This window comes from Cicer arietinum, chromosome 2, assembly GCF_000331145.2.
Source record: "Cicer arietinum cultivar CDC Frontier isolate Library 1 chromosome 2, Cicar.CDCFrontier_v2.0, whole genome shotgun sequence".
NCBI lineage: Eukaryota > Viridiplantae > Streptophyta > Magnoliopsida > Fabales > Fabaceae > Cicer > Cicer arietinum.
In genome coordinates, this window is record NC_021161.2 from 34,041,218 (window position 1) to 34,054,297 (window position 13,080).

Sequence of the window (13,080 nt, forward strand, 5' to 3'; positions counted from 1 at the left end):
ACAATTAATACAAGATGACTAATTTAATCACACATTAATTAATGGAGCATGTGATTCACATATACATTTGTTGAAACATTCATTCATGCATTTGTGGTTAATGAAAATTTGATTTTTTTAATGCCAATATTTATTAGCAAGATAGACTTTGATTTACGCATACTATTTGATGGAACATATTCATTTATTCACTATATTTATTGTTGCGTCATTACCTATTTTCACTCATACTCAAAAACATATTTTATTTTAGTTATCTATATTCAATCTATTTTTTAGCATAAATATTTTATTTTAGCAAATACAAAATAGTTACGAATTTGAAATTTATATAAAACTTTGTATGTTTGATCATTAATATATTATGTCATTAATTAACTGTTGAATTAATGAACTTTATTATTTATATTGATTTATTAAACAAATTAACTTATCTCAAACATACTCATGAAATCAAGAGAATCTTACACATGCACGAGGAGAGATAAAGCTATTCCAAGAATGACTTTGTTTAGAGTTATTCAATTTAATTACTCATTATTAATATTTAATTTTATCAATCCAACAGTCGAATAATATTTTTATTGACTAACTCAACTCTACAATTTTTCATAAATTTTTTAAATTATTTGATACTCATCAAATAATTTCAAATGAACATATAACAAGTTTTTTAATATATATAAATAAAGCATGGTTGTCTCATTACATAATTAAGATCCGTTCATCTCATTTCTTACAATAAAACTAATCTCATTTGATAATCTCATTTCTTACGATAAAACTCATCTCATTTGATAATTTCTATGTATATATAAGAAATAGATAAGTATGTTGACTAGGAAGTTTTTTTACTATCTTCATCCCACAATAATTGTTACAATTGTTTATTTAACACATATATTAAAGAAAGACTAAGAATTATTATTTCACCAAATTATTCTTATTAACTATTTATTCACCATTATAATAAATGTAAATTGAACTAAAAAACAAAACTTGAAAGTAATTTATATAATATTGATTAAATGATGTGTTAGTTCAGTGATAATAGTTTAACCTTAAATTTAAAAGGACAAAGTTTAAATCTCCTCAGAGATAGTTGTAATATAGTCATTAGTGCGACATTAATTAATATAATTTTTTCCTTATTCAATTTTTATAAAAAATATTAATTAAATTACATAATTAAAAAATAATAATAATATCTCATAAAAACTAAAAAAAATAATATTCATTTTTAGACAATTACCAATTATTTTGAGATAGATACAAAATATATAAGTAAAAGCAAAAATAGTAAATGATATCCTAGTATTGAATTAGATTAATTTTATATACACTTTTATCATTTTGTCGCCATCGCTATCATAAATAAAAAATGTTTTCTAATTATAAGTAAATTTTAATTAATTTTGAGTAATTCAAAATTATTTTTTAATATATTTTATTTTATTTAAAATATTTAATATTGATAATTGAATTTATAATATTTAAAATAAATAATTTTATAATTTTGACTTGTATTTTACATTAAATTTAAAAAATTAATCTGAATTTTTTTTAATAACCGTAAAAGTAATTTTTTTTTTAATAACATCGAACATTGGAATATCACATGTTAGAACATATAACAACCAACCATATTTGCTGTTTGACCATAAAAATATTTTGATGAAACACTATAAGTTGAACAAACTAAAACTTTCAAAAGCTCTTATAGTTAGTTCTCCAGACCACCCAACATAGTGGACCAATACCTTCCTTCATATGTCTCTCTAACTCTATATATGACAAAACACTATCTGTTTTCTTCTCATAAAATCTCAAATCAAATACTCTTTCTACAAACACACTCCTTAGCTCTTGCAAATTGCAATTCATCATGGCCTCAAGAAAATGTTTCATCACATCTTTATTTCTTGTTGTTACTTTGTCAAGCATGAACCTAGAAGCTCGCAATCTTTTGCATACATCACAACCAAAATTTCCAAAATATTCCAAATTTGCCAAAGCCAACATTGCCCCCTTTGCCTTCAATTCTAACAACATTGCCTACTTTGCTTTCTATGCCACCACTTCCTACCATTCCTATGAATCCAACATTCTCATCTCTCAACCTTCCACCATTGCCATCCACTTCACTTCCCGAACTTCCTTCAACCCCAACTACTTTCCCCTCCACCCCCTTCCTCTCCCCGCCACCTTCAACCTCCTCCCCTTGAAGGCGTTTTCACCTGTTCTCATATTGTTAGCATTGTCTAGACATTGCATTGTTTCTTTATTGTGTGTGATAGAATTGTTGGAGAATGTGGCGATAGTATCATTGTTGTATGGTGTGAAAAGTTTGTTTATTTTTCTTTTCTATTTATGAATTTAGCATTATTTATTCCACTTTACTTTTATAGATATTTAATTACACATTTGGATAGTGTTAACAAAGAAAAGAGGAAGCAAGAGGAAGAAGAGAAACAACCACTCTAGAGTTTCATAACATAGAATGAACCAAAACTAAAGTTAATAGGGTTACAATGAGTATATATATAAAAGAATAGAATTGTCTAGAATTGTCTAAAATACTCTTACTACTAATATATAATAATATTATCTAACATCTCCTCTCAAACTCACGATGCATTAACATGAAGCATCGAGAGTTTGTCAACTAAAAAAAAACGAAAATGTTTAATGGAATGCATCTTTGTGAACAAATCAGCAATCTGTAAAGAAGAAGAGACAAACGGTAGAGTAATGATTCTATGCTGAAGATGATAACGAGAGGGGTAACGAGGAGGATCAACAATTGCAGGAGGTGGTTGGACAGCCGGAGGGACAAGAGGGATGTCACCAAAGAAGAAGCAACAATTAAAGAGAAGAATCAAGCCAACAAAAAAATCAAACCGAAAAAGAAGCGATCAAACCAAGGAGCAACAACCATATCAAAATCAATAGATAGGAACAACCAAAGAAGTAGCACCACGAAACCAAATCCAAACAAACCAAACCAAATAGAACCAAACAAAACTAAATCATATCAAACCAAACTAAACAAAGAGAGAAGCAATAAAGCAAATCACTATAGAGATTAGCAATCAAACAAAAGAAGCAACAGACAGAGCGACAACACAGAAGATCAAATTTTCAGCCTCATCCAAGTATCCAACCCTTCCTAGAAGGTCAATCATACAACCATAATGCTCAATCTGAGGCACAATTCCAAATCTCTCCATTTCTTTGAAGCATCTTCTTCCTTCCTCTACCAAACCACAATGGTTGCAAGCAGATAACACACTAGTCATTGTTATCTCATTCGGTTCAAATCCTTCCCGTAACATTGCTGCGAATACTTCTAACGCTTCCTTCGCACAACCATTGACACCATAACCATTTATCAAAGCATTCCAACTAAGCACATTCTTGACAGGCATACAATCAAACATAAACCTACCCACCACAACATCATCATCCTCACAATAACCATGAACCATACTAGTCCAAGAAATAACATTCTTATCCTTCATCTTATCAAACAAATCCCTCGCCAAATCCATACACCCCATTTTCACATACCCATCAATCATAACATTAGAAGCAACAATATCTCTATCAGGCATAACATCAAAAAGCTTCCTGGCCTCACTCATATCCCCACACCTAGCAAACCCAACAATAACAGCAGTCCAAGAAACCAAACTTCTCACAAACATTTCAACCAAAGAAGTCCCAACATACAAATTAACACAAAACCCATTTTTCAAAACAACACAATGAACCTCCAAACCTTCTCTCAAAGCCATACAAAATAATGACGAAAAATACGACAAACACAATCATTGAGACAAAATAAATTAGGGATAACCTGGTGCTGTGCGAGCACGATTTCTCCCCCTACAGACGTCTTTTTACCGATCCGACCGTTGAAGACGAAGACCTGAATGTTGTGAACCTACTGTCCAAAAATCAGTCAAATCCAACGGTTAATGAATGCGCAATCGATGTTTTTGTGAGAGTGATTTCCCAAAATCGGGAACAGGGTTACTCTTCTCTTTTCTCTTTTGGTCGTTGCCTTTTCTATCAAAAATAGTCTCTCTCTTCTCTACGATAGATCCCAAAATCAGGATGATAATTCTCAATCATCTCTTCATAACGATCAATCAAAATCCCCCAATAACCATGCAAATAATAATGATTCTCAAAGTAAACTTTACCACCCATTGTTCTTTTTAGCTCGGTTGGTTAAAGCGTCAAACCCTAATGGGTTGTGGAAAGGTTTATAGAACCCTAATAATTTTTTATTTTTTTTCGACTGATCTACTGAAAATAAACGAAAAGCTACAAAGAAGGGGTAAACCAGAAATGGGACACGGTTTACCGAAAAAATCTCACTGAATATTGGAATGTTAGAAAAGAGAAACTATAATTATATTCCCTAATTGTTGGGAACTCGACAGCGGAATAGAGGCGGGATCATTCAAGGAGGATCGAAATAGGCTCTAGATACCATGTTAACAAAGAAAAGAGGAAGCAAGAGGAAGAAGAGAAACAACCACTCTAGGGTTTCATAACATAGAATGAACCAAAACTAAAGTTAATAGGGTTACAATGAGTATATATATAAAAGAATAGAATTGTCTAAAATACCCTTACTACTAATATATAATAATATTATCTAACAGATAGAACTATGATGTCTTTTTTCTCCTTTTTTAGTATTATAATATCAAACAGTGTAACTAACCCTCTTATTATCTTTAAATAATGGAGACAAACAAAGAAAGTGAAATACCAAAAGGCAACATATATAATGAAAACATCATGTTTGGAACACAAAAAGAGCAACAATAGAGGAAAACACCAATTGTTGAATTAGGAAGAATAACAATCGTTGTAAGAAAAAAGGTGATCATTTAAGATTTAACAATATATTTAATCAAAAGATTATCTTTGTCAATAACGCAGAGTCAATTGTATCGAAGAGTCAATTGTTAAACAAGTGATTTGAGACAAATGGTTATCTAATGTCAAAGGTGATCATTTAAGATTCAACAATACATTTAATCAAAAGATTATTGTCCTCATTATCGTAAAGTTTATTGAGAAACAAGTGGTTGGAGACAAATGGTTATCTAATGTCAGAATAGTTCTTCAAGTAATTGAATTCAATTCCTTAATAAAATAATTTTTTGTCAAAATTTAATTATCTCTCCTTCAAACTCTAAATTAGTGAAAACTTTTTTTAAATACAAAAGGGTTAAGACTAAAAGAAGAGAAAATTGTCCTATTAAGAAACTATTTTCAAACATTCTAAAAAACAAAACAAAAACTAATTCCACAAGGTCCATTAGCCCACTCCTCTCAATCCTGCAACGCATTATCACACATCAATTAGAGAGTTTACATCTAGTTGATAACTGTCTCCTCCTACGGAAAACATCTCTCATAGGGGCGACTCCATCTAACGGGTAGCTCTCCCTAATCAAAATGATGTAACTAGGTGCAGCTACCGTCGTTAACGATTTCATAATTATAACGATTTCATAATTATAACGATTTCCAAAACGCGTAATTAAAAATCATCTCTTGTTTCATCATAACTCATGGAAAACATATTCAATTGTATAACAATTCAATATTTAAATACTATATAGCTCATAAATAAATAAAACTACTAGCATATTATATAACAAAAATTATGAAAATAAATAAATGAAATCGAAAAAAATTCAAAGATTGTGTTCCCGAAACTTTTAAATAAATACTTTAACTTAAGAAGGTGGTTTTATATTATATTTGATATCTTGAATTATTTTTTAACATCAACTTACTTAAAATATATCTCATTATTGTTATTATAATTTGTTTCTAATTAGGATTTAGTTTATGTATTTCTATAAATAGAGATTAGTATTGAATTTTCCATCAAGTACAACCCAAATTTTTCAGGCTAAAAGTTGCTACCCACTCGCTCATGTGCCTTTAAGATATATCGCTTTCATTCCACACACTTCCGCCAACAACCTCGAACACATGTGCGTCTGTCTACCTTCTGGCACATTGTTTCAGTCGTCCAAATTGAATTTTCCCTCTTGGTTCCAGATCTGTTTTCATATTTTTATGACTCATTTTAGCTTGGCAATTTATCCTAGATGCACCTACCACATCTTTGTCTCAAATGTATTAATTTTGTCTCTCTCTCTCCCTGAAGCACGCCTTTCTCCTCTCTCTCTCTCTCTCTCTCTTTCAGTCGTCCAAATTGAATTTTCCCTCTTGGTTCCAGATCTGTTTTCATATTTTTATGACTCATTTTAGCTTGGCAATTTATCTCAGATGCACCTACCACATCTTTGTCTCAAATGTACTAATTTTGTCTCTCTCTCCCTAAAGCACGTCTCTCTCTCTCTCTCTCTCTCTCTCTTCCTCCTCTCCTCTCTCCGCACCTCCCTGAAACAGATTCAAGTTTAAATATTTTGAGTCTTTGGTATTATTGGCTTGAAGCTTCCGAATGCAATATTTTAGAAGAACGAACCTTGTTTTGTTCAATTGATTGCCATTAATTTCTCTCAAGTTGATGCCATTTCGGCCATCTGACTAGGCTATATTTATAGCAATTCTCTCTTACTTCACATGCATCTCTTAGTTGTTTTTTCTTCCATTTTTATTATTTTGCCGAGCAATATATTAATTTCTTGTAGCAAACTAAAGCTTAATAAGTTTTGGCTTGAGGGGAAGTATTATTTTCTTGTAACAAACTAAAGCTTAGTAAACTTTAACTTGAGAGAGAGTGTTAGAATATTAAAAAATATCTTATAATATCTTTTATATTATATTAGAGTATCTTGAATTATTTTCTATGATCAATTTACAATCATAGAAATAGATATTAGTATTGAATTTTTTATATTCAAGTTAACACAGTTATTTTCGATAATATTTAAATTCTTATTATATTATCTCCACCTTTTATCTAAATCCCACAACATATTAAAGGTTACAAAATCATAAGGTGGCATCACGATAAAGTGCAAAGCTTTTAAGGATAGCTATGTTGCTTAATTCTCACACTATATAAAATAAATCTAATTTTTATTCCCATGTATTAGTTCTCAACAGATAGAACACGAGGAACCAGTCACAAATTGCTTTACTTAATATTGTCCTCTTTGGAAAAACGCTTGCGATATTACATCTTTACAAAGAGGTAATTGGATCTAAAAATTCCAAATATGATCAGATCCACACATGAAACTGTGTTATGGGAGAAGATCCAAAAGCTCATAAGGAATATCGGTCACCACCTATGGATCATTGACACAGCTACGAACATTGACACGTCGATACCAATAATAATTTAATAAAATAAAAGTGATTGAATGTAATTGCATGTGTTGATGTCGTGTTGATGTTGGATATTGGCACATGTCAGACATCAAACATGCCTTCAATCCAAGGTGTCGGTGCTGCATAGCCCCACACATGTCAAAACTATGTAATAACAAGCAATATAGAAACTTTTTCAAAAAAAAAAAATTAACAAGCAATATAGAAGTGAAGCTTAATTGAAATATAAACTAGTGAGGAACTTTAGGACCCTCAGCAAATAATACCTAATCTTGTTTAGGAATACACTTTTAAAGAGGAGGGCACACAAAATCACCAAATGTTTCTATATCTTCAAGATCTGCATCAACATCATAATCATCCAAGTCCATGCTGCCTCCAATAAGAAGACCACCACCATCTTTGGGTATGTTAAGGGGTTTTCTTGCCTCTTGAATAATGGACAGAACTTCATCAACACTTTGTGATGGATTATTTACATCACTGGTTTGCCAGCTTCCACCTTCCATTAATTCTATGGGTAAATTTCTCAAAAACCATGGATGGTTTTTTATTTCTGGTATTGTTATTCTCTGCAAAAAGGAGTAAAAGACTGAATTATATTCAAAAGGAATCTACATGCATCTCAAAGGGAAAACTTCCAGCAACATGTTCAAGATAGAGGAAAGGATAAGCATTGCTTGAATTTGTGCACATGTAGCACAAAACAGAAGAAAATAAATATGAAGATAAGCTATATAGGCAGTGTGATCTAGGCACAGTTGGATTGATTTATTTGAGCTTTATCATCTGCACTAGTTAAACTGTTTGGAAGAACTTATGGAAACAGCTTATGACATGCCCATAAACTGTTTTCAGCCTATTTATATAAGCTATCCAAGATAACTTAAGAAAACAACTTATAGCTAATAAGAAAACAGCTTGACTTTATTTTATCTTTAGTTATGAAAATAATTTATATATAAGTAGTTATATGATAATCGTTTATATTATAAACACTTAATTAAGATGTTTATCCAAACAAGACAGCACAACACTAATTAAATCTTGTAGTTGATTGGAATTTATCGACAAACAAACAAAACAAGATTTTCCACATGAAACGAACAGCCTACCTTTTCAGGATTAGCCACAAATATTTGAGATAGAAGATTTATGCATTCCATTGAAACTCGTACATAATCAGGGACTTTGTATTGAACACTAATTATCTTCTGCAATAAACCACAAAAGGTTCAATTAAAAGATCAGAACAGAGAAAGTATAACTAAACAATTCACTCTTATTTCTAGACTTCATGTTTCTTAGGAATTAATTAAGTTTGCAGTTAACACTCACACTAATGGTTTTTCTAAAGTTTTTTGGATCCTCGGGATCTTCAAAAGGATAAGCGCCGACTAACATCACAAATAAGGTGACTCCACAAGACCAAACATCTGCAATCTATAGCTTTCATTGAAAATATAGTTTAGCAAATAAAACAAGAAAACAGTATACAAAACAGGATCATCTTCATTCAATCATAAGAAAGAGTAAGACTCAACCTTTCCATCATATTCTTTCCTCGTCAAAACCTCAGGTGCGATGTAAGCTGGAGTTCCTACCGTAGACTTCGGTTGTGAATGTAACACAGATGACTAAAGCACAAGGTTAAAGAAACAAATGAACATCACTTGAAGAAGGCATTAAGATTCGTAGTGTAATCTTCTGTTAAAATGTTATACCTTTGAGTAACCAAAGTCGCAAATTTTGACTTGCGGAGCAGTAGTTCCATCTAAGAGTGTGTTTTCAAGCTTCAGATCTCTATGACAAATTTGCTGCATAAAAATTTCTTTAACTAAAAATATCTATTCATTGTAAGGATACATGGTCTATCATAAAGGTTTTGTTTAGTTTCGTACCATTGAATGACAGTAACTGACTCCTGATATCAGTTGCTGAAAGAAAAACCTTGCCTGATGATAATGAAAAACATCAAAGACTGGACCGAAAATTATGAACAAAACAATAGCTTAACAGAAACTATTAACTAGAGATGGATTTTGTTCAAACTTTTCATCAAATGCGCATGTCTACACAAGAATGAATATGAATAATATCATAATGAAATACACAAACAATTGAAATAGTATATTCACTTTCTATATTACCTCGTCTTCACCGAATCTACCGGCACTGCATATCCTCTCAAAGAGTTCTCCTCCAGCAGCATACTCCATTACTATCGCCAGATGTGTTGGAGTTAGCAGAACCTGCAAAGTCAATTCATCATAGCTAATGCGAAACTGAGTAGAATAAGGTTTAATATGAAATTTCTCTAAAGGGAAGAAGAAAGGGATAAAGGGATAAAACATAAAATTAATGATACTTTCATAAAACCAAAGACTATGGAAAGTATAAATCAAGGAGCTTGTATATTAAGGTCTAAAATTTTCGTGAATGAACGACATGGAATATTATAACTGTTATATGAAACATTCCTATCATACTAAAAAAGATCATAATAAAAAAGAGCTTAAATATCAAGTTCATAACTATAATGTTTCCATGGCTAACTTCCAACTTTTGTGACTGTGAATTGGTTGTATTATACAGCTCACATGCTCATCTATTTTCGTTTTTTGGGATATTCACATTAACAAAGGAAATAACATTTCCCATTCCATAAGACATTGAATTAAACCAACAAGCTAGAAGAGTACATAAGCTCAAACATTTAACATATAAATACTTGTGTATAAGCTATTTCTATAATAAATGATAAAATAACGTCAAACTCTTTTTCCTATAATCTATAAGTTGTTTTCATAAGTTATCATGGAAAATTTATGAAAGTGAACTAAAAATAGCTTATAGACATGTCATAAGCTGTTTCTAGAAATTTTCAAATAATTTTACAAAGTAATTATGCCAAACTCACATAAGTTAATCCAAAAAATATTGGGATGACTAACCTCTTTGAATCTAATAATATTGGGATGCTTCAGTGATCTATGGTTCATGATTTCCCTCTGGACATTCTCATCAATCTGCAAAACACATAAAAATGAAACATAAACAAACACACAAAATGAAAGGGTTAAGAAGGTGAAGAATAAATACCTTTTGGCCTCTCTCAATAAACTTAACAGCAAAAGACTCTTTGGTGAAGATATCTCTAACTAGCTTTGCAACAGCAAAATTACCAGAGCCAATATCTTTGAGAACCTCGTAACGCTCCATCTATTCTACACACCTATGTATTCTGTTTTAGACATATATAGGGAATGAAAAGAAAAGCTGAGAAGAACAAAGATCTATTATTGTTATTATTATTATTCCCTTTTTGAGACAACAAAGTAAAGATTCTATGGGTTTAGGTAAAGCCCTCTAAAGTCTTAAACTTTACCAAGAAGCAAGCTACTATTGGACTCTTGTGAGGCGAATGCTGATGCTTTTCTTCGGATCAAGTTTCACTGTAGTAGCCCTTTGTCACGACATCAAATTAACATTGACTTAAGATTCACGGTCTAAATTTTAAGTTCCATTTTTAATTTAAAAATAATCAATATTAAATTTTAATTAAGATCAACAGTTTAGATTTTAAATTTAAATTTTTAATTTAAAAATAATAAATATTTAATTTTAAAATTTGAATTGTTAGATCATTAATCAAACGATTCAAATGTGTTGATTCTTCAATTATATTAATTTCAAATTTCTATTTTTAGGATTGTTTTTCCCACCTTTTCTACTAAAAATATCATTTTTTTAGTAGACATTCCAAAGACAAAGATTATTCTAAAGTATATTTTCATATGACAAATATGACAAATGCATCATTTACTCACCTTAAATATTTCTCATAAAAAAAATTTATTTGATAATATACATTTGAACTTATTGTTATTATTAAGCCCTTTTAATAATCGATTATCTAAAAAGTTTATTTTGAGACTTACAATAATAAGTAAGTTAGTTCATCCATCTACCACAAGAAGAGATATTTATCTCTTTCCACTATATAAATATAGTTGTCTCATTTAGATTACACATTTTTTAAAACACTAGTGAAATAGAGATACCTTCTCTCTTCACACACACTCAAGAACCTTGAAGAGTAAAAGGAATTGTTGTCATCTATATATTCAAGTAATCTAAAGTATCTAATATCTATTATTAAAATTATTGATTTATTCATGTTGCAATTAAGATTATAAATTATATTTATTAAATTTACAAATTCTTTCATTTATACGATTTGATGAATTTCTGAACGTATGTTTCACTAATGATATTAAAGTAAATCAAGCAATTTGAAGTTAGACAATTTCAGTTAATAATAAATTGTTCGAAATAACTATAGTTCAAATTATGACTAAAATTATTATTTGTCATATTTTATTTATTTGTCTCTCGTTCAAATTTTGAATTACCAATGATATTTTATCTTAAAAATTAGATAGTTAAGAAGAAAAAAAAACTATATTAAAATTGAAAAAAAATAGTCTATTTTAACAATGAATGCAACTCATTTAAACTTTTTATTATTTCGAAAGAAAAAAAAAAATCTACTTTTATGGAAGAATTGGATTTTCATACCCCATTTTAACCTTTTACCTCTGCTTTTTGTGTCTCACATCTATGTTTTTTTATATATCAGAAATTTTAGGTATGTAAAATTTTTTCAAAATTTTTTTTAAATACTAAAATTTTCATATTTGAATTTTTCGATATGCAAAAGTTTTCTCAATTTTTTTTACATATAAAAAATTGAGTTTTCAAAATTTTCGATATCTAAAATTTTTGTTTTAGTTATTTTTACCATAGTAGAAGTTTTTCCAAAAGTACCCTTACAAAAAAATATAAAACTTTTATACAAAATCCATCTATTTTTTGTACCCTATATCTATATTTTCGGTATGTAAATTTTTTTTTAATTTTTTACATATTAAAAATATCGTTTTTGAATTTTTCGTTATGCAAAATTTTTCTCAACTTTTTGTATATACTGAAAATTTTGAGTTATCGAAATTTTCTTTTCTTAAATTTTTTTACATACTGGAAATTTTTTTGTTTTGAAATTTCTGGTATCAGAAATTGTTTCTCAATTTTGTTTACATATTAGTTTTTAATATTTTTTAAATACAAAATTGTTTCTTAGTTTTTTTACATACTGAAAATTTTTAGTTTTCAATATTTCAAATTTTTTGGTATGAAAATAATTTTCTTTATTTTCTTTTAAATATCAAAAATTTATGGTATCATTTTTTTTTTCTCAATTTGTTTTTGATACCGAAATTTTTCGGTATGCTAAATTTTTATTTTTTTCATACTGGAAAGTTTGAAAATGAAATTTTCGGTATGTAAAATTATTTTCTCTTTTTATTTTGTTAACGACTAACTTCTATTTTTGTTAACAACTCCCTTCTATTTGTACTCTGATCTGATAAATAAAAAATAATAATAAAAATAAAATATTGTTAATGCAATAAAAATAATAAAATCAAAAAATCAAAATTATAATAAAAAAATAAAATAAAAATTAACGCGGTTGAGTAGATGTGCTAAAATAAATAATGTGTTGTATTATTTTAACAACTCACTCATATTTTCCCGTTAAATATCACTTAATATTATTTTGTTAACAATTGTGTCCTATTTTTCCTTCGAATATAATAATAATAATAATAATAATAATAATAATAATAATAATAATAATAATAATAATAATAAAAATAATAATAATAATAATAATAATAA

The 13,080-nt window shown here is 29.1% G+C and overlaps 1 protein-coding gene and 1 pseudogene across 2 annotated transcripts; one reads left to right on the top strand and one right to left on the bottom strand.

Annotated features, from left to right (window-relative positions):
• The first annotated feature begins 1,789 nt into the window (after nucleotides 1–1,789).
• On the top strand, nucleotides 1,790–2,231 carry LOC101505179 (uncharacterized; annotated as a pseudogene).
• A 5,100-nt stretch (nucleotides 2,232–7,331) lies between these two features.
• LOC101505499 (serine/threonine-protein kinase SAPK2-like) lies at nucleotides 7,332–10,694 on the bottom strand. Of its 2 annotated transcripts, XM_073365584.1 has the most exons (10): nucleotides 10,441–10,694; nucleotides 10,293–10,367; nucleotides 9,489–9,590; nucleotides 9,240–9,293; nucleotides 9,063–9,155; nucleotides 8,883–8,975; nucleotides 8,677–8,781; nucleotides 8,454–8,552; nucleotides 7,605–7,910; nucleotides 7,332–7,457 (listed from the first exon to the last, which is right to left on the bottom strand). In XM_073365584.1, the coding sequence occupies exons 1-9, from the start codon at nucleotides 10,558–10,560 to the stop codon at nucleotides 7,629–7,631; spliced, it is 1,023 nt and encodes a 340-aa protein (XP_073221685.1). In that variant the 5' UTR covers nucleotides 10,561–10,694; the 3' UTR covers nucleotides 7,332–7,457; nucleotides 7,605–7,628. The 2 variants fall into 2 exon arrangements, with proteins under 2 accessions (XP_073221685.1, XP_004490378.1); XM_004490321.4 differs by having other exon boundaries at nucleotides 7,332–7,910.
• Between the last annotated feature and the right edge of the window lie 2,386 nt (nucleotides 10,695–13,080).

What these genes read in the sequence shown, in the direction of transcription:
- LOC101505499 (XM_073365584.1), bottom strand. Translation starts at nt 10,560, where the DNA reads ATGGAGCGTTACGAGGTTCTCAAAGATATTGGCTCTGGTAATTTTGCT. An exon ending in GCGACTTTGGTTACTCAAAG is followed by an intron (nt 8,976 to 9,062) that starts GTATAACATTTT and finishes CTTGTGCTTTAG; the next exon opens with TCATCTGTGTTACATTCACA. An exon ending in ACTTTAGAAAAACCATTAGT is followed by an intron (nt 8,553 to 8,676) that starts GTGAGTGTTAAC and finishes GGTTTATTGCAG; the next exon opens with AAGATAATTAGTGTTCAATA.